This window comes from Triturus cristatus, chromosome 4_2, assembly GCF_964204655.1.
Source record: "Triturus cristatus chromosome 4_2, aTriCri1.1, whole genome shotgun sequence".
NCBI classification, from domain to species: Eukaryota; Metazoa; Chordata; class Amphibia; order Caudata; family Salamandridae; genus Triturus; species Triturus cristatus.
The window spans coordinates 361305089-361324627 of NC_140586.1; the positions used below are offsets into that span (position 1 = coordinate 361305089).

Sequence of the window (19539 nt, forward strand, 5' to 3'; positions counted from 1 at the left end):
CTTTTTCAAACTTTCCACAGCACCAAATCCAGGTCCTTTCAAAACATCCTCTCTTTACTGCGGCCACATTCACAGTGTCACTGTTGGAACCGTATTGTCCCCTGCATGGAACCCGAATGTCCCCGGTGTGTTAAACAGTTATGTTCTCCTGCCCCGAGTACCTTATTTAATGTGAAACTGGTATCCTGACTTTTATTTTTGGCCCTAGCGTCACCCTAATTTAACGTTTGTGCAGTGGCCTAAGCCTGTACTGTCCCCGACAAGGCAAGGTGCAGGACCTGTCCTGTGACTTGAAGGGGCGCATCCAGTGTTCCCTCATAGAAGACAATTGACTACGATCCCTGTTCTGGGCTAAAAGAATATTCCGCCACTAGAGGGTAGAGTATTCTAACAAATAAAACAAAGGCCTCAGTGAGCCCGAGGCCTCCGTGAGGCCTTTGATCACAGCAACAGCTGTGAACAACCAACATTGGAATGTTGGCGTTCCGGACTTTTACCAGCCTTTAGTAGGCCTGGGCGGTAAATTTCGTTCCGCTCGCGGAATTTGCGATTTTTTGACATTTTCGCGTTCCGCAGTGAGCACGAAAATGTCAAAACTTTTGCAATCTGCCGTGAAACGGAAGTATTTTTCTTGTTTGCGCTTTAAAAATGCGTTCTCACGCGCGCGGTCACGACTTACCGGGTCTCTGCGTTCGGCAACGAGTTTTCCTATCCGTTCGCGTGCGCCACGAGATGTTGGATTGTTGGTAGCCGCTATCCCGCGAGAGTTTGCGATCGCGAACACGTCATTCGACCCGGAACAGGAAATAAGCATCGCGAGCAAGATGGCCACGCCCATTAGTGACCGCATGGGCAAGTTGGAGATATATTTCCCCGCAGGCACGCAAAAACACATCGCGAACGGGCGGGAAAAGCAATTTTCGCATGTTTGCGAAAGTTCCGTGTGCTCACAAAGATTTTGAGCAAATTCTCGATAATTTGCAAAAGTCAGTTTTGCAAATTCCGCCCACCCCTAGCCTTTAGAAGCCCGGAGCACTCCTTTGTCTTCAGTGGAGCTCCCAACATTCCAACGGTCTCATTAGTTTTCTAGTACTAGTATTTTCTAGTACTTATTATTTTCGGCAAGTGCAACAGCCTGCTTGTGGACATCTGTTAATATCCCTTTTCCTCGCCAGATAAGGCTCATAGTCTATAGGACCTCCTTCACTTTTGCAACAAAGCTTGGCGGCTCTCAGCTGAAACCAGGCGCTTGCAAGCTGTTAATAGTGTTCAAAACGGTTTATAGTGTTACCCTGCACTATCTTGTCGCCATTCTAACCTGCGACACACTCACAAGGAACTTGCGCACCTCCAGACCATCTTGTACGGCTTCCAGCGTCAAATCTCTCCCACACAGCAAGTTTGAAACCAGAGTGAAGAGCCAACTCGTGAGATCAGAGAAAAAGTGGAGCTAAAGCACTCGTTAACTTGACCACTCAGCACTCACCAACATCCTTGCACGTTGCCTCGGTTGACTAATCTGGTTTGTGTTCCACCGCCCATCATGAGATTTTCAGACGCATTCCTTTTCTGTTGCATATCTACTCAACATCTAAACCTCCTCGTGTAAAAAAGTATATATATATTCATTTGAACCAATACATACAAATACACAGTGTCCCTTTTAGTGGTGCGTAAAGAACTCCCAAAAAGTGTTGTGACTTGGGTGAATCTTTCCCCTTATGGACACAAGAGGGCAGCAGACTCTCAATTATATCTCTAAAGCGGCAAGCCTGTCCTATTCTTGTCGCTAAATGTGCTGCCCTCTCGACCTCTTCATTTTCCTCCCTTCGCTCCAGGCGCTACCCTTCTTGTTTTCCATCCCATCTCACCATGTGTTGATCACTTCTTACTTTCTCTACCCCATGGACTTATCCACAGTCTTGAACATAAACTCACTCCCCCGGTGTTTTGTAAATTCTTGTGGCGGCAACATGGCGGACCGCGGGTCTGCCCCATCCCTTCTAACCTTCACTTAACAGCTGGACATTCTTCTGTTTTGTTTCCGACCGCACCATCAGACAAGGATATCTTAAGGTTTTTGGGGCCTAGGCACACTTTTTAAACGTGTTTACATCTAATATTCAGGGATAGGGATGTGTGTTTTCAATAGTGTAAGGCAGCAGCAGCAGCTCACTGATATTACTGCAAATAATCTCTGTGACCCTCCCATTTCTCATATGTAAGGTCCTGTTTGTTCTAAAAAAATCTTTTGTATGGCGGTTGCATGAAACATAAACACATTTCTCTGCAAAATGTCTGTAATAGATTCTCGCTCATCACTCACATTAAATAAAAAGGTATTTAAATGCATCTGTTTAAGAATTATTCAAGGTCATGAGTGCAAGACTCTGCAAAACGTGAAAGGCTGGGGCTCTGGGAAGCCAGAGCCCACTTTGCCCATGCCTTAACACGTATCTGCCTTCAGGTACATTAATACTTTACAATATAGTGCATGTGTAGGTGGCGTAGATACAGCATACCATGTGTTTGTCTGCTACTAAACAAAAACATTGATTACCAAAAAATGGCTCTGTGAGTTAAATGCTGAATGCTGACATCTGGTGGGATTTGCATGTCACAAGTTTGAATCGTAACAAGGCCAAGTCGGCTTTCCATCGTTCCAAGGTCAATATGTTGGCTGCTATTAAATAGGATTATATAACGGATAAAGGACCACTTGCCGTACATTATAAGGATATTGCAAGTCACCTAGGAGTTCAATAGCCATGTAGAGGAACAACATCGAAGGTCGAGTTCCTTTACAGGGTTATGGACGCCGAAGGGTACTTTATCCCATATAATTAGGGCTCCTGGTGTTATGGTATTATTTTTTTTGACATTTCTGTCTATATTTATCTGTATTTATCCAGATTTCTTTAAAATTTTGTGTAAAATTGAAGCTGAAATTAGAATATTTACACATTTATTTAATCAATAAACATGCACTCATTCTTGAATGCCCGCCAGGTTTCAAAGCTGTGAACACTCGCAGAAAATAAAGCAATGCACTTATATGAAAATATGCAAATTTCATTATCATCCTTGTGCATATCTATTGCTGTTAAAGCCTCTTTACTAAAATTCCTTACTTTTTTAACCCCCTTACCTATCAACACAGCTTTTAGCCTGGTAGTCATGGTAGACAGTATCTAGAATTACTCAAAAAGGAACCCAATTTCCATTTTTAGCCTCATTTAAAAATGAATGCAGACAAGAAAATACATGTTTTCTGTTGTATTTATCTGTCAAAATCAGTAAAAACCACTCGCTACATACCCTCCTCTATTCCGCTCCGCTGCGACTGCTACTACCTAGTGTGACGCAACTGGTCTTTCAGATTTGGAGGCAGGCGCTGCGGAAGATGGGTTGGTGGAATCGCCTCACGGGGGAGACTCCGCTCTGGAGAAACGGGGGTCTGCCGCAGCTGGCGGCCCTCCCCGGATTTCGGGACTGGGATGCGATAGGGATTTCCACCCTGGGTGACGTTATGAGGGGGCCCATTCTGAAATCCTTCCAGGAGCTCCAGAAGGACTTTCATATGCCGCGTACCCAATTCTTTAAATACTTGCAGTTCCGGCATGCTCTTTCCCCCAGTCTGGTGGGTCTTGAGGAGTTGGACGATTTTAGTCCAATTGAGGCAAAGGTGTTCATGGGGGACCTACGAGACCACAAGATTTCGAGAATATATCAGTCCCTGGTAACTCACTGCTCCCCGTCGTTGCAGCATCTCCGTGAGGTTTGGGAGGGGGATGTGGGTCAGCTGGAGGAGGAGGACTGGACGGAGGCTCTGGCCTCGCCGCGCGGGGCGGCTGTCGCTGTGAGCCTTCGGCTCATCCAGTTTAAGTATCTGTACAGAGTCTATTTCACTAGAGTTAGGTTGTATAAGGCGGGCCTGGCGGCCTCTCCGCATTGCCTCCGTTGCCTGAATGCAGAGGGGACGCTGCTACACACGATATGGGACTGCCCTGTGTTAACTAGGTTTTGGCGGGGGGTCTTGACCTGTCTGTCAGAGGTGCTGGGTTGGGATCTCCCACGGTCCCCCAAACTGATGCTCTTGCATGTGATGGAGGATATAGGGGGCAATGTCTATAAGCGCCATCTGATGCTCCTGGGTTTTACTCTAGCCAAGCGAGATATAGCGAGGGCGTGGAAGGCGACAGCCGCACCTTCACTATCTGTCTGGAAGACCGGTCTCGATTTTTGTATGGGACTGGAGGCCCCCATCTATGTGGCACGGGGCTGCCCCCGTAAACATTATAAAATATGGAAGCGCTGGGCGGACTACAGGGGACTGGACTTAAAGCCCATATTGGAGGAATAGTTGGGTGGGTGGTGGACCATCTCCCTCTAGCTTTAAAGAGGCATGGCACACTGGAGTACCAGGCACAGCCGGGTCTGGGGGGTATGGGTCATGGACGGAACAGAATAGTAGTCGTGCATAGATCTGCTGCCTTGACTGGATGGACAGTGCGATGGGTGGGGGAGTGGGGTGGGGGGTGGTGTTATGTTTTTTTAAGGGAGGGGATTGCTTTGGTTCTGCATGTCTCTTTTGTAGTCTGTATACGATACTTCATGAGAAAAATGTCAAAACTGGTATGTTGTCTTTTGATATTGGGTGAAGTCTCTGGGTCACAGAGCTTCGCTGGATGTGTCTTTGACGAATAAAATTTGTTTACAAAAAAAAAAATCAGTAAAAACGGAAAATAGCGAGCCTTACATATAATACCTGGCACACCATCTCCTTTCCCACAAATCACCTACAACTTTGGCGCGTATCTCTTTCATATGAAAGAATGAGCATGTTTGCAAATATGACGAATACAAATAAAACCCCTAGTGCAAAATTAAACACATCAAAAACCTGGTGTATAGTTGTGGCACAGAGATATTGCAAACAGTTCAATACAAGTCAGTTAAAACAAAAGCTGCAGTAGCTTGGAATGTGTGAAACATACAGAAAGATTCTAGCTTTTCTCTAAGGAGTGCAAAAAATAAACATATTCTCTCTGCTTGTCATTGTAAGCTATTAAAATAGAGCTGGGGAAAGAAACCCATGTTCCGTTTTTGTTTCTTTAAACTGCTTTTTCAGTTATACTCAGCGACCTGACCTGCCTTTCACTCCACCACTAGCTCTGGCAGCAGGCATTGTGACGTCAGATCTCGACTGTAATAATTTATAATAGTTTAGTTATCACGCCTTTTCTTTATAATCGGCGTCTGGGTGCGTCACAAGTCGCCTATTATAAAAAGAAATCACAGACTGCCATTTATACAGGGATTACAGAATCCCATGTATTCTAGTCACTCCTATCATTAACAGCATTCCATAATGGCAGAACGGGCTAAATACCCCTATGTACCTCTTTGCCCCATTCCTCTCTGTCTCCGTTGCTAACCATGCTCTCTCTCTTTCAGTGCAATGCCAGTTGTGGACGTGGAGAGAAAACTCGCCGTGTTGTGTGTGCAGGCCTGGATCACGGGGCGTATAAAGAGTACCCCGAAGCCCGCTGTGACCTCTCCAGCAAGCCGGAGGTGCTGACTGCCTGCTTCCAGAGGCCTTGCTCCACTTGGTTTACCACCTCTTGGTCTCAGGTACTAGGCCTCGCCTATGCGTGGTGGCTGCAGGCCACTCCAAAGCTTATTAAGTTTTTTTAATGTTGTTGTAATACGCTCAGGGGACAAGTGTGTGCTACACGACAACAGGAATATTGAGGAAAGGTGGAAGGCAAGAAGGGGGGAGGGGGTGCTTAATGTCACTGGAGAGTAAATACTCAGTGGTAAAACCGGATGTTCGGATGATTCCCAAAGGATCAGGTGTGGGAGTTGTTCCAGAGATGGAATATGAGGGAGTTCCAGAGCGACGACCCTTAATGGCGTACAGCTTTCCCCCAAGCTAGTTCAGCTTCGACAGGAGCCATGTGGGCCAGTTGAAGGAGGCCACGGTCAGGCGCCTGGTCCAGTGATATGGAGGGAATAGACCTGAGATGTAGCGCTTGGTTATGGCACGCAAACGTTTGTGTAGTAGGCACAGAGTTTTGAAGGCAGCCCTTTATTCTACGGACAGCCAATGGAGCGAAGAGCAGGAGTGAAGTGGTCCAAGCCTTTAATCTAAGGATAAGGCGAGAAGCAAAGTCCTGAACTCTTGTGGCCTAGTGATTGGGCTGGATGACCCCGATGGCTGGCATAGAAGCAGTCAATATATGACAAGGCTGCTGCTTTAACATACGATCTTCAGACTGAAGTAATGGGAGAAGCGCTTGGAGGTGGAAAAACACCCGAGGGACAAAGGAATAATCTGCGTAGAAGATGACTCCCAGATTTCTGACTGAGTAAACTAGAAGGCAGGGATGAAGACCAAAGAGAGGCATCATTTGAGGCATCTTAAGGCTCTCGTGTCATTACGACTGCCTTGCTCTTTGGTGTAATAAATATTGCTCCCGATAAAAATCGACAAGATTGTCTTCAGAATTTACCAAGTGCAATAATTAGCATCTACGACAAGTTTTTTCCCCTCAAATTGGGCCATAACATGGATGTTGGTGCTTGCTGCACCAAAAGCCGCATGTCGGTGTATTTTTTCACGGCCATTTCTCCCTCTTTAAATTCCGGCCGGTGTGACCTGCCAAAATTTGACAAGAGGTGCGATTGATTAATATTGCAATTTGACTGGACCTCTTGTAATGAGGGCTTAACTGCCGAATTTGAGGGGATGTGCCTCAAATTGTGTGTGTCTGGATTTGTCACACTTGCCAAGTATTCCCCCATCTACAGCATAATTTGCAGATTTCAACAAAAAAAAGTCTTTAGCGCAGACAGCTAGAAAGTCATTTTTTAAAAACCAGCACAGAGGGCGCAAAGCGGTGGTAGACAGTCGATGAAAGCCAGCTTTCAGTGCTTGGCTGTGGTACTTAGGTGCTAAACTAGTACTAATGGGGTGAAACATTGGCCCAGACTGTGTTAATATCCAGAATTTATAGACTGGGGAAGGGCTTTTGGCTGCCGTTTGGAACAAATCCATGAATATGAATGTAATTCATACAGAGTGGAAATAATGCTTGTGACTTTTTAATTTAAAATGTTTGAATTGGTTGTTTGTGCATATTCATGTTACACCACTGGTAGTGTTCCTGGTCTTCAATTGCGTCAAGATAGCCGCCAGGGCAATGAAAAGAGTTTACTTCTCTTTTTAGGACTAATGTCTTGAATCTTTTAAAGTGTCTCTCAGTGAGATACTTGCGTTTTACATGTGTAATGTACAATGCTGCCCTGCAAGGCTGTTTCTTGATGGGAAGAGGTACTTCCAGAGGCCCAATGTCTGGACACGGAGTAAACCCACTACTAAAGAACAGTTCAGAAACCTAAGTGGAATGCGCGGAATAAAAGTGGCACAACTTTTATTTCAAGGAGTGTGCACATGTCGGCGTTTTTTCCCGGCTGAGTGAAGAAGCTATTTTACTGGGGGATTAAAAAGGAATATTGTTACTACATGTTAGTCCTGTGCTTTCATGCAAGGCAGCATCGTTATTTGTTGGTGAATACCATTTCCAATGGGACCTGGTAAATCTGTATAATTATATTTCATAAGAAACCTTTGTATGTGACAAAATAGTTAAATAATACTGCCACTGGCTGTACCGCATAATTGGCCTTTTGTTGTCACATAATGTAGGCATCCTTGCAATATAATTTGGTCTCACATTGGTGCATAACTCCAGTGGCCCTGCTTATAATTAGCCCACAATCCTCAAATCTCATACTGCTTTGTAGAGAGGTTATATATACATTATGCAGCAACCTCGAACGTCGGATTTCACAGTGCTTAGAGGTTACATACTATATATTCCGTCTGGCCTCAGACCTCATTACACTGAGAGGCCGCACATTAAACGTCATCACTTCTAAAAAAAACAGCACTTCATGAAGAGGTAGCACGTTTTATCCTCACAAATGTCATGCGTGCTGTGCCTTTTTCCTAACTTCCTGTTGCCTGATGTTCATCTCCCAACTTTATCACTCTTTCCTCGTTGCTTGTCATTCGTCACCATTCCTCATCGCTTCCCTCTCTCTCTCTTTTTCGTTCCCCACAGTGCAGTGCCACATGCGGCACTGGGCAACAGGTGCGCGAGGTCAAGTGCTACCAAGGTGAGCAGCTGGGGCAAGGCTGTGACCCGGAATCCAAACCCGAGGCGAGGCAGACGTGCGAGCTTCAGCCATGCCCAACCGAGGCACCAGGTGAGGCCATGCTTCCTTCACGGAGATGCAAGACAGGACTGGAACACCGTGTCAGGGTACCGCTGCAGGGACAGTGACGTCACTGCAAAGGGTGACACTGGGGAAGTGACATCACAGCAGAATCATGGACAAGGGTGGCGGGGCAGAAGGCAACACTGGGGACGACTGAGATCACTACTGGGGCATTAAGTAACAGACACATAGGGTCTCATTTACAATCGAATGGCGCAGCGCAGTGCCGCAAGCAATTTTGCAGTGCTGCGTCATTCTAAAAGTGCAGGAATGCGCGGTGTTTACAAGAATACGGTGCATTCCTGTTCTGACCCCTTCGCTAATAAAGCAGCCTAGCGCTAACGCAGGCTCCCTTGCACCATGTTGCCATGTAGCCTGCATTGTGGGGATGATTGATTTTGTGCAGGAAGGGACTCCTTTCTGCATAAAATCAATCAATGGAGGGGATTTCCTCCAATATGTGATGCAGAACGCCCTTTTCACGCAGTTTTCTGCATGAAAGGGGCACATTTACAAGGCCATGAAATGCCACGTAAAATGGCTTTGTGTTGCCTTGTAAATATGCTGCACACTTTGCGTCACCGGAATGTAAAAAATTGCCACTAGGGCCTCGTAAATGAGGCCAATACAGGGTTATCACTGCAGGAACACAGGTAACACTGCAGGAGCAGGTGGCGACAGTGACAGTGCTGAAGGAAAGGGGTGCTACTACAGCTTTAGTGACACCTCTGCAGGAACCCCGTTCCTCTCCAGCTTCTATATGTTGCTTAAATATTTTAGTGGGTACATGTTGATTGAGAGCCCACCTTAAGAGTTGTTGTCAGAATTTAGACTTTGAGGTTAATTTTGTATGCTAGTCTCTCTAAAGTGACAGAGGCACATAGGGCCCATGGAAAACTATGTGATTCTCGCCGTCACGATCAACAATTCTCTTTCCAATACTTTGAGCTATCGAGCTGCTGCCATTAGAATATGTTTAACCACTATGGATAATACACAAAACTGTGATGCTTCTACACTAACAGTAATTCTATATAAGCAGAAGTCAACAGGATGAACAGAGGGAAGCAACAATACTTTAAAACTGATGGATGGAATGCCTTCTTTCTCAACCACTGAGGCATAACCTATGTAAACTATAGGTATTTGTAAGAAAGTGGCTCTGTAGATACTGCACCAAAGAAAGGTTCAGTGTGCACAGAGTCCACAGTCCCCAGAGGTTTGGCAGAGGCTAAAGTTAGATATAACCTTACTCTCTAAAGTGGTAGCTTGGTCGAGCAGTAAGGCAGTATCAGAGGACAGTGTAAAGCATTTGTTGTACACACTCAGTCAGCAAATGGTCTCACACACTCAAGAACTGAACTCTAGGCCAATAGTTTTGTATATAAAAATATATAGTTGTTTTATTTTAGAACCACAAGTAGGTATCAAAATACTTTCTCAGAATGAGATGCTTTAGTTAAATACTTTCAATAAGCAACAGACTTTTAAATGCAATAGTTACAGTTGTTGCAATAGGCAATACAAGTTAAACACAATTATAACATTGAGCTCAATGGGAATTTTAAAGTAAAAGCAATACCAATTACTTTGCATAGGTTTTTCTTACTCAGGGCTGGATCCTGGATTCAGCCCTGGTGCATCTCCTGTAAACAGTTGAAAGAAATCGTTTTTGTTACACAGGCGATTTTTAAGGACTATTTGTATGTTTCAAAAATCGACACTTGGAAGAATTTCTGGCAAAAACCAGGCAATGTTATCCTATGCAGGAAAGTTTGATTATCGGATAATCACAGTTGTAATTGCTTTGTAGGGTCAGTGCTGGGCACAAAGATCCAGCACTGGGATATCTCCTGATAACAGGTGAGTAATTTCGTTTTCGTTGATCGGGTGATTTTTAGTGAATATTTCAAAGTTTCAAAACTCGACACTTAGAAGAAATTCCAAGTGAAAACCAGTCAATGTTACCCTATGGAGAAAAAGTGAGTTATCGGCTCTCAGATAAGTACTCGACTGGCAGAGTTAAGGTTCTGGGCATAGACTCAGGGGTCTCCCTGGGTCAGGTAGGTACAGTTGTTACACCCTCAGCGGCACAGGGGCAGTCGGGTGTAGCGAGAGTAGGCCCTATGTTAGCCTATGGCGGGCAGGGGGCCTTTGGTTGGTGGCTGCTTGCAGGCAGGCCACGCGGCTGTGGGAGTTGAGCTCCTGATCACTTACACAGGGCAAGTGGGGAAGTAGAATAGGATAGATGCTGCACTTCCAGGGGCACTCGGGCAGCTGGGTGCAGGGTGCTCTTGAGCCGTCGGGCGCTCAATGTATTTCAATGGGAAAGCTACAAGATGAACAAAGGCTGCAAGCTCGGGGACGGAGATTCTTCAGGTGCGACAACCACTTCGAGAGGTAAGTTGGGGAGCTGTAGGTTAGGTAGGCACCCAGGAGTTGGGCACAGGGGGCCGCAGGGCGCCAGGTGCAGGGGTGTCTTTTGGCGTTGGGAAATCTTACCCTCAGCTGGTCGCGGTTGGGATAGGTCCCTGGTTGTGAGGCTGCAGGTGTCGTCAGGCGTGTCGAGGTGGGTCCTTGGGTGCTGGATTCTTGGTCACAGTCGCCGGGGGGACGTCCTCATGGTCTTTGTTCACTCAGGCACAGGCCGGGCTCGGCAGGTGCAGAGTGTGCTGGATTCGCGGTTCCTGGCTTGGCACCAGGGGTTGTTGCTTGTTTGAGCAGAACCACTGCTCGTGGGTGTCCCAGTCTTTTAGAGGAGCAAGGCAGTCGGGTCATCTGGGGTTTTCGAGGTTGCTGACCACTGGAGACGCCGGGATTGAGCAGGATCGAGGGTCGACATGCCTGTAGGGCTGGGGCCAAGTCAGTTTGTGTCGTCCTCTTGTTAGCAGCTGCACGGCAGGTCTTCTTTCTTCTTGGTAGTTTCGGAATCGCGATCTGAGGAAGGAAGGTTCAGGGTGCCCCTAAATACTAAATTTAGGGGCGTTACAGGTAGGTAAAGGGCAGGGACCAATGGGTCCCTTCCCTGGGGTGGGTACACCCCCTATCCTGCCACTCTCCAGTGGGAGGGGGTCAGGAACCTAGTCCTGATTGGGTAGGGCCCCCATCCTCAAGATGGCGAGAGTCCTGAGTTGTGCTTCACCTCACGTCCCCACCTGAGGGGTGGGGTTGGCAGAGGCTGGCACACCCCCTTTCCTCACTTGGGTTTTCCCACCAGTCGTCCCGCCAGAGTGGGGGTCAGAACCGGTGGGGACCAGTTGCTGAGTACAGCAAGTGGTCTGAGGAGGCTCACAAAGGCAACATGCCTTTGAAGCTTCCTCTGCCCATCCTGGGGTAGGAGGCTTGGCACCTCGCCCCAGGATGTGCATTCTTGCAGGCCCACGAGAGCGGATGGCTCTCTACCCAGGGGGACCATCAACCTGTCTGCTGGGTGGCAGCCTAGGCAGCCCCTCAGTCAGGACACTGGTTGTGGGTTCGTTTCTGGGGGCAACTCTAAGTTGCCCTCTGTCATGCATTTTACATTAAATCCCACACTGGCATCAGTGTGGGTTTAATGTGCTGAGAAGTTTGATATCAAACTTCTCAGTTTTCAGTGTAGCCATTATGGTGCTGTGGAGTTCGTAATGACGACCTCCCAGCACCATATACTCTTAATGGCAGCACTGCACTTACAGTGCCCAGGAATGGACCTGGGTACTGTAGGGGTTCAGGGCTCATGCACCTGTACCTACACCACTGGCATAGTGCACCCAGCTAGAGGGGTGACTGAGTTATGCCAGGGCAGTGTGTTTGTGGGCATGGCACACAGGGATGTGTGCCATGTCGTCTCTCTGTTTTGTTCTGCAGCAAGACACTCAGCCTGCAAAGGCAGTGTGTGTGTGTGTCAGGGTACAGGGCCTCTAAGGGTGGCACAATAAGTGCTTCAGCACTTAGGGGCCTTCTCTGGTCACAGAGCCCTGGGTACCTAGGGGTACCATTTACCAGGGGCTGACGTGGCCAGAGATGCCAATTGGGTTTAAGCTTCAATACAGTTTTTAGGAAAGGAACACAGGCCCTGGGGTCCTGATTGGCAGGGGCCCAGAGCACATCAAGTCAAAGAGTATCAGTAGTCTGGCAACAAAAAAAAAGAAAGGGGGGGTGGTTTACTGCAACAGAAACCCACTTTCTCACTGTATTGCCTAGTGTTGTCCTATGGCAAATGCTCCGAGTGGATTGCAGAACTGCACCACCATGTATGTGCTTAATCATGTGTGAGTAGCACATACAAATGTCAGTGGTCCTTTAGGTGCATATTCCCATATTTTACCCATGTTGAGATGAAAAGGCCTCTGCATTGGTTATGGTCATACCCACTACCCTGAACGCCCAACTGTACTGTTGTCTGGATCCCTGATCTTGGTTGCCATATGCAAACACTGATCATGCGTGTGTGCCATGACACAGGCCTGCCTTACGGATTGCGGTCATGTTGAATCAGGAGGGGCGCCCAAACCGCTGCCTTATAGTGGTGGAAGGCTTCTGCCTTCACCAGGAGTTAAGCAGCATGAGCATCGGGGTGGCAGCATACCATGTAGTGATCAGAAGGAGTGAACAGGTCTTAAGGTCCTTTTTAGGTCGAGCCTAGCGTAAGACTGCGCACATGCGCAGTCTCGCTGGCGAGATTTAATGATTTAGGGTCAGTGTCAGTATCAGGCTTTAAGCCCCGCCCCTCTTTCCCATTTGCTGGCATCACCGCTTATGCTAAACGGCGGCCAGCCATTTGGAAAGAGCACTTGCTGACGTACAGTTTTCTCTGTTTGAGCCGTCCCACATGGACTGGCTCCCTTGACTTACTGTCGTCGCAAAAGCTTTGTTATCTTTATGGGGCCATGTGTTTCGAAACACATGGCCCCATAAAGACAAGAGATCCTCTTTCATGGACCGCGCCACGCTTGTTGGGGAGGGGGCTGAGTTGGTTTAATGTCTTTAGCTGTTCAAGAGATTGATTAACACTTTTTAAATAAAACTTTTCAACATGCTGCACAGCTGCCACAATGCTCTACACCATAGCTTAAAGAAATTGGCAAAGGCAATTGCTCTGGCTAAACACTTTTAAGGTCCCAAAGGCGAGACCTGTTGGCTATTCCAATGCTTGTTAACCTGTGTCACTGGAGTGAGGCCTACTGGCTCACTCACCTTCTTAAAGTTCTGCTGCTGTGTGGTTAACTCGCCCTTGACCGATATCAGGTATATGCACAGTGCTGTGTGGAACAGAAGTGGTGTCTGCACTGGATGTATGTGTGCCTGGGAAGGGTACAGTGCAGGGATAGAGGAGTGCTGAGCAGTATATATATGGTTAGTGCATGTACTGAGTATATTCATACATGCTGGGAATGCATTATATGAGAGATGTAGTGCTGTGCAGTGCATGCTCAGCGGAAGCATGTGCTGAGTTTTTTGTGCTTGCGAGAAATACAATACATGAAGGGTTAATGTGTTCAGCATGCGCATGGTGAGTGTGTGTGCTGACAGTGTGTGTGTCTGCAAGTAGCACACCATGGTACAATATAGAAAGGCTACTGTACTGACCATTGCACACATAATGAATTTGTGTTTCTATGATGGCACAATGCATGGAGGTAACAGAACTGGATAGTGTATGTGCTGTGGCCATACACTGAGTGCAAGTGTGTCTGTAATGGTACATTACATGAAGGACCCTGGGTTTCATTTTGGGATGCCCAGGCCTGACTGGTAAAGGGACGAGACCTAGAGGAATTCCCCCAGACAGATTTGTATATTATTGCATTCCTATGAGCTGAGTGGGGGACACTGGATTAGATAGAGAGAGAGAGAGAGAGAGAGAGAGAGAGAGAGAGAGAGAGAGACTCCCCCTGTACACTGCAAAGGGAGCTCTTTGAGTCAGTGATAGATCACAAGGAAAGGGCCTGGACACTCCTCAGGAAGGGCTGATAAGGGAATCATAAAGAGTAGGGTTGGAAGCCAAGGATTAACATTTTGATACACATATAACTGTGGCTGACATCCAGGTGTGAACTCTAGTCACTCTCATGGTCTGTGTTGTGGGACTGTCAGCTTCGGAGTCTCTCCTGCTGTGACAGGCAGCCTTTCAAGAGGAAGAATAGAGAGAAAAGCATACACTTAAAAAGAAGCAGAATCCCAACATAAACCTTCAAAGCCCCAGACCCTAAATCACATTTGGTGTCTGAAAATGGACTATAATAAAGGGTGGCTGAGACCCTAAAATTTGACATCTGCCAAGCAGCCAGATGAGCTGTGCGGGGGGGGGCTCTGCAGGACTTCTGCCTGTGACCAGGACTGGTGACCAAGGCCTGCTAATCTCCCTGCTGGGTAAGGGGACATCACCCAGAGAAAGCAAGACTATCCGCTCTGGAGCACCAGAGCCTGCCTGCTTGCCAAGACAAGTGTGCCCTGTGAGAAAGAAGATAGAATTGGAGGGAGTGAAGTCCAGTGAGGAACCCAGCCAAGCAGACTCCAGATGCGAGGTGTGAGGAGAAGGCTGCTACACCAATCAGTTTTTTCCCCTTATGCCAGCAGAGGGCCACCGGAAAGATAGTCATAAACGGAGTGCTGTGTTGGACAAGCGAAGCCGTGTGACGCCTGTTGCAACGACCCCGCAAGGCAGGAGGGGCCGCTGTGAAAGTTATTGCCGGATCAGAACCTGCAATGAGCCTAGCAGTGACCCTGTAGGCCAGGTCGGTTGTCGTGGTATGCACTACCACCTGGTGAGGGCCGTTGCCTTAGCTGGTAGCGTTACGGCTACCCTGTATGCCAGGAGGGGATACCAAATTGCTTGCAAGGAATTTGAGCGGTAACCCATGGGTCACCAGGAAGCAACAAGGATTGAGCCGGAGCTTCCCCCGTGAAACTGAGGAAGGTTCCCTGTGTACTTGGCTGCATCACCAGGACCTCGGCTGTGAGCACAGGAATCCAAGCTGACTCTGAACACAGGACCAGAGCAGTGTGAGTGCCTGTGGTCAGGGCACTCACTGGGACATTCCAAGCCTCCTCTCTGCTGTAGCAGGTAAGACTGTTTACAGGCCTATCGGGACCTAGCGGAACTTGCTGCTGAGGACAACACGGCGCCAGGACACTTTTGCCAATTTTGGAAGATTTGGAGTGGACTCTTGAGTTAAGGCCTGATAGTGAGCATCCCTGGATGCGGCCTCCAGTGGATGGGGAATAACCCCAACCACATTATGAAGAGCAGACGGCAGAGGGATTTGCTAGCCAAACACTAGAGCCTTGACTTCAAGGGGAATGTATCATTGTTTATATATGTTGTAATATTGCTTTGACTGCGTAGAGTTAGAAATAAAATACTTCTTTTTATTATAAAAATAAGTATTTGACTGGACATTCATTTAGTGACATTGCTGGACGCTTTTTGAGTTATAAGTCATGTTCATTGACCTGTATTCACACTTCCCCCGAGGAAGCCTTGGACTGCTTGACCATAGCTACCACTGAGAGTCAAGTGGTACTTGGGCCTAGTTGCTTAGGATCCATAGTTGGTCAGGCACCGGTACATCAGGAGTAAAAGGCCGCAAACCCCACGGTTAGGCCAGTAACCCTCCGTGGCTCTCAGAAAGGGGTTCTGGCAATCCACTTTTAAGTGATTAGTTGGAAATGAACTGCGAGAAATATGGTTAGTTCAAATCAATTGGTTCTAAAACCAATTTGTTTAAAAACAGATTAAATGGACAAAAACATTGAAAGCAAACACTTACAAAAAATGCCCTTGATTTAGAAACCAAATAAAATATTAATGGATGTTTGGGTTTGGAGCCAATGCAATGTTGTAAGATGAGGGCAAAGTTAGGCAGTAGGTGCTTGGCGATACAGGGGATGTAGCACATTTTAATAAGAGAAGACATTTTGTAATTTGAGCAAATTGATTCAGACTTTTAAAAATACATTTATTAAAAAATATTTCTGAGTACAGAAGCGCTCTATTAAATCTACTGATGATGTCCCATGCTGCTACTGATTTAATAGTCTGTAACAAAGAGAGTTTCTCTGAGAGCAGTTCTGTAGGCTACACCCTGTGTGTTTTTATCTTAGAAGAGCTAACCTGCTGTTCCTTTAATCATTATCAGCCCACTCAATCTCCTTTCTTTAATGTTCTTCCTTCTCACGCGATGCCTTCAGGGACTATTCCAACAGGTGGTTTTTGGATGGGGAAGAGTAAAGAAAGAAGGGGCATATTATCAAGAAACGGCATTAAAATTATCGCCGCTTTAGCGGCCGAAAACTGCAGCTAAAGCGGCGATAATGGGCTTGATAATATGCCGAAGAGAATTTCCATAGAAGCCCATGTTCTGGTGTCAACATGGGCTTCTATGGCAATTCTCTGCGGCATATTATCAAGCCCATTTAGCGGCAGTTTTCAGCCGCTAAAGCGGTGATAATTTTAACGCCGTGCTTGATAATATCCCCCAAAAAATTTTAAGGATTACTTTTAGGCCATATATTGCACTCTGGCTTCTTTTGATGACAACATACTTTGGTGTCTAAAGGCAGCTGTCCACAGTCGCCTTAGACAAGCACTGGCCCCAAAAGGCAAGGTCGCACTGTGTGAGCGGCTGGTGCATCAGCCTGATTGTAAATGGATCATATGCTAGTGTGTTATTGCCTCAAGCTAGTACCATCTTCTCCTTATGTGCATGGCTGCCAGAGTCAGACCTAATAAATGCAGAGAGGAAGCAAATATTGTTGAAATTGAAACATTTTCTCACTTGTAAATTCTGCCTTCCTCTCAGAAAATGGTGGTTATTTGTAGTTTATAAGCTGTAGATGTTGCAAATACAATGAAGGGCATTTTAGTTATATTTCACACTCAGGTTGGTTTGGAAGTGTCCGGGAAACTCAGTCATTCTTTGCCTCCCAACTAAGTTAAGCAATTTATCCATACTAAAAGCTGCCAGCTTCGCTTGTTCTCTTTGATAAACTTTAAATGTCTTTATTTCTTTCCCCGCCAGATGAAGACTGTGAGGATAAACCAACAGCAAACTGCGTGCTGGTGTTGAGAGTGAAGCTGTGCTCTCACTGGTACTATCGAAAGGCCTGCTGCCGAGCCTGCCGTGGAAAGGTTCAATAGCATCCAAGTCTAATTGCATCATCGTCTTTCCCTTGCCACGGCCCAGACTAATCCACTCTCAGTTTACGAAGGGGGTGTACTAGTGCGGTGGTGAACATGAATTCAACTCTTCAATTCTTGTCTACAGAAAGTTCTCAGTTAACTAAAGACGGCAATGGCCACTCGAACTCCATCTTTAACTGCATATTTGGAGGGCTCACAACAAGAAATAAAGAAGGGTTATAGGAGTAAGGTGCCCCTGTTTTGTTGAGCTTATGAGCCATGGTAAAGTTGGAGGGCTTTCAGAAGAACTGATGGGTCTGGTGCTATCTGAGCCCTAACTGTAGCAGTACCTGTAGACGGGTAAGAGCTCTGCGGCCTTCTTGGAATGTGATTTGTTGTCGTGTGGAAAAAAAGTTTAATTTCAGGATTATATTGTTAAACATACATTGGTGGAAACTGGATATGGATTGACTGCAGATTTTGTAGAAGCTGTATCGTTGGGAAACTTGTTCATTTTTAAATCGGGAAATTCCTGACTTTCTCCAACAACTTTTCCTGATTCTAGTGCATGTCAATGAGGGAGTTAGGACTTTATTTACAGTCGAGTGGTAATGATAAGTCCTCGTATTTCTGGAGTAATTGCAAAATCATACAGGGAATCCTAGAACCTCCTCCAGATATTGGAGTTTTTTACATTACCATCCATATCTAAATTCGGCTCTTAGGTTTTTCCTCTTATGTTCACTCCACATCTGCCTTCAAAAAAGAGGCAGAGCTCCCTTGGGCTGCAGATGTCAAGCACAGGAGAGTTCAGTCAATATGTGACAATGTAAAATGCCAATGATTTCTTTGAATTCGTTGGCGGCCTTTGGTGCTGGTCAGGAATAAGTTTGGCTTTGAAGAATGAGACTTACTCCCGGAGAATCTTGCAATGCTGCCAACATTTGTGGTGCTAACTGATCCTCAAAATGAGGGGTTGAACCTAATTGTAGTCTCATATTTTCTATATAAAATTATTTTTCTCTTGCTGTGACTCAGTATGTTTGTCTAGATGTGTTCTCTTCAGTACAAAGTTGAAATTTAAATGCTTGTTAATTGACTTTGACCCTTATATCAGTTTCTCAATCTAGCTTACAGGGGGCATGTATGATTTCTTATGCATTTGTGTATCATCCTTTAACACTGATCTACACATAACACCGTGTTCTCACTGTGGTGAAGACACAGGACTTGCAACTTCTTGCGTGGCGTAAATTATTTAATCTAGTCCATTTTCTGTTCCAGCCAAGTAGAGTTGTCTCAGCTACAGGCGTCACCATTCTCACACAAAACCCAAAGCGGTGGAACGCTAGGTTCTGCACATTGACCATTAAGTTGGTGCCTTATGCTAGTCTGGGCTTGTCAGAGGCTCGCTTCATGAGTACCGTGTCCAACTTCCCTGAGGTCATGAGGGCGCTTTGAAGCTTTCATGCAGCAAATGCTCCCAACTGTGATGAGTCTGGAATCAATACCACTTGGCACAACATCAAGGTATTTGCTTCCAATAATTCAGATGAGGTTTTCACATGCACATCACCCCCAGTTCTTTCTGTTTCATCTCCCCCATTCCCTTCAGCCTCTATGCACACTAACAAGGGTCGCTTGAGGATGGTGATGACCTGTTGAGGAAACAACTTCTAAAGCTAAATATTTTTTAGCATCCTAGATGACATGATGTGGATGGGGGTTCTTGCCTGGAATGTCCAAGGATACATTCACACCCCTTGACGCAAGGGGGCATATTAAGTGGTTATCGCCACCAAAACATCACTTTTTTTAACGTTCTGATCACGAAACTCCTTCGCCTTATTAACAAGGCGGCGTTGAGTCACTCAACATGGCTTAACACCACCTTGTAAATAATGCCCCTATTCATGCAGCACTTAGTGTGAAAGGGGCGGGCAAAGGGTGTTGCAGTCGGCCTTCCACCGCAACACCCATTGCTTTTTGACACTGACCCCCTATTTACAAGGCTGGTGTAAATATGGGACAGCGCCAAAAATAAACCCAGGGAAAACCTAGTCTTAAACTGGCGCAATGAGAAATGATAAATTAGAAAGAGCAAGTCACCATTAGCGAATGTCCATGTGCAGGAAGGTGTCCCTTCTTGC

General features: G+C 46.3%; 1 protein-coding gene across 5 annotated transcripts in view; it reads left to right on the forward strand.

Annotated features, from left to right (window-relative positions):
- Window positions 1–18415, forward strand: part of LOC146833886 (ADAMTS-like protein 2) — a 255455-nt gene extending 237040 nt beyond the window's left edge. For all 5 annotated transcript variants that reach the window (XM_085601779.1, XM_085601781.1, XM_085601784.1 and 2 more), the window contains 3 exons: window positions 5458–5634; window positions 8130–8274; window positions 17289–18415. In XM_085601779.1, coding sequence (XP_085457905.1) covers window positions 5458–5634; window positions 8130–8274; window positions 17289–17407 — 441 coding nt within the window. In that variant the 3' untranslated portion in view covers window positions 17408–18415. The remainder of the gene's footprint in view (window positions 1–5457; window positions 5635–8129; window positions 8275–17288) is intronic.
- Window positions 18416–19539: the final 1124 nt, after the last annotated feature.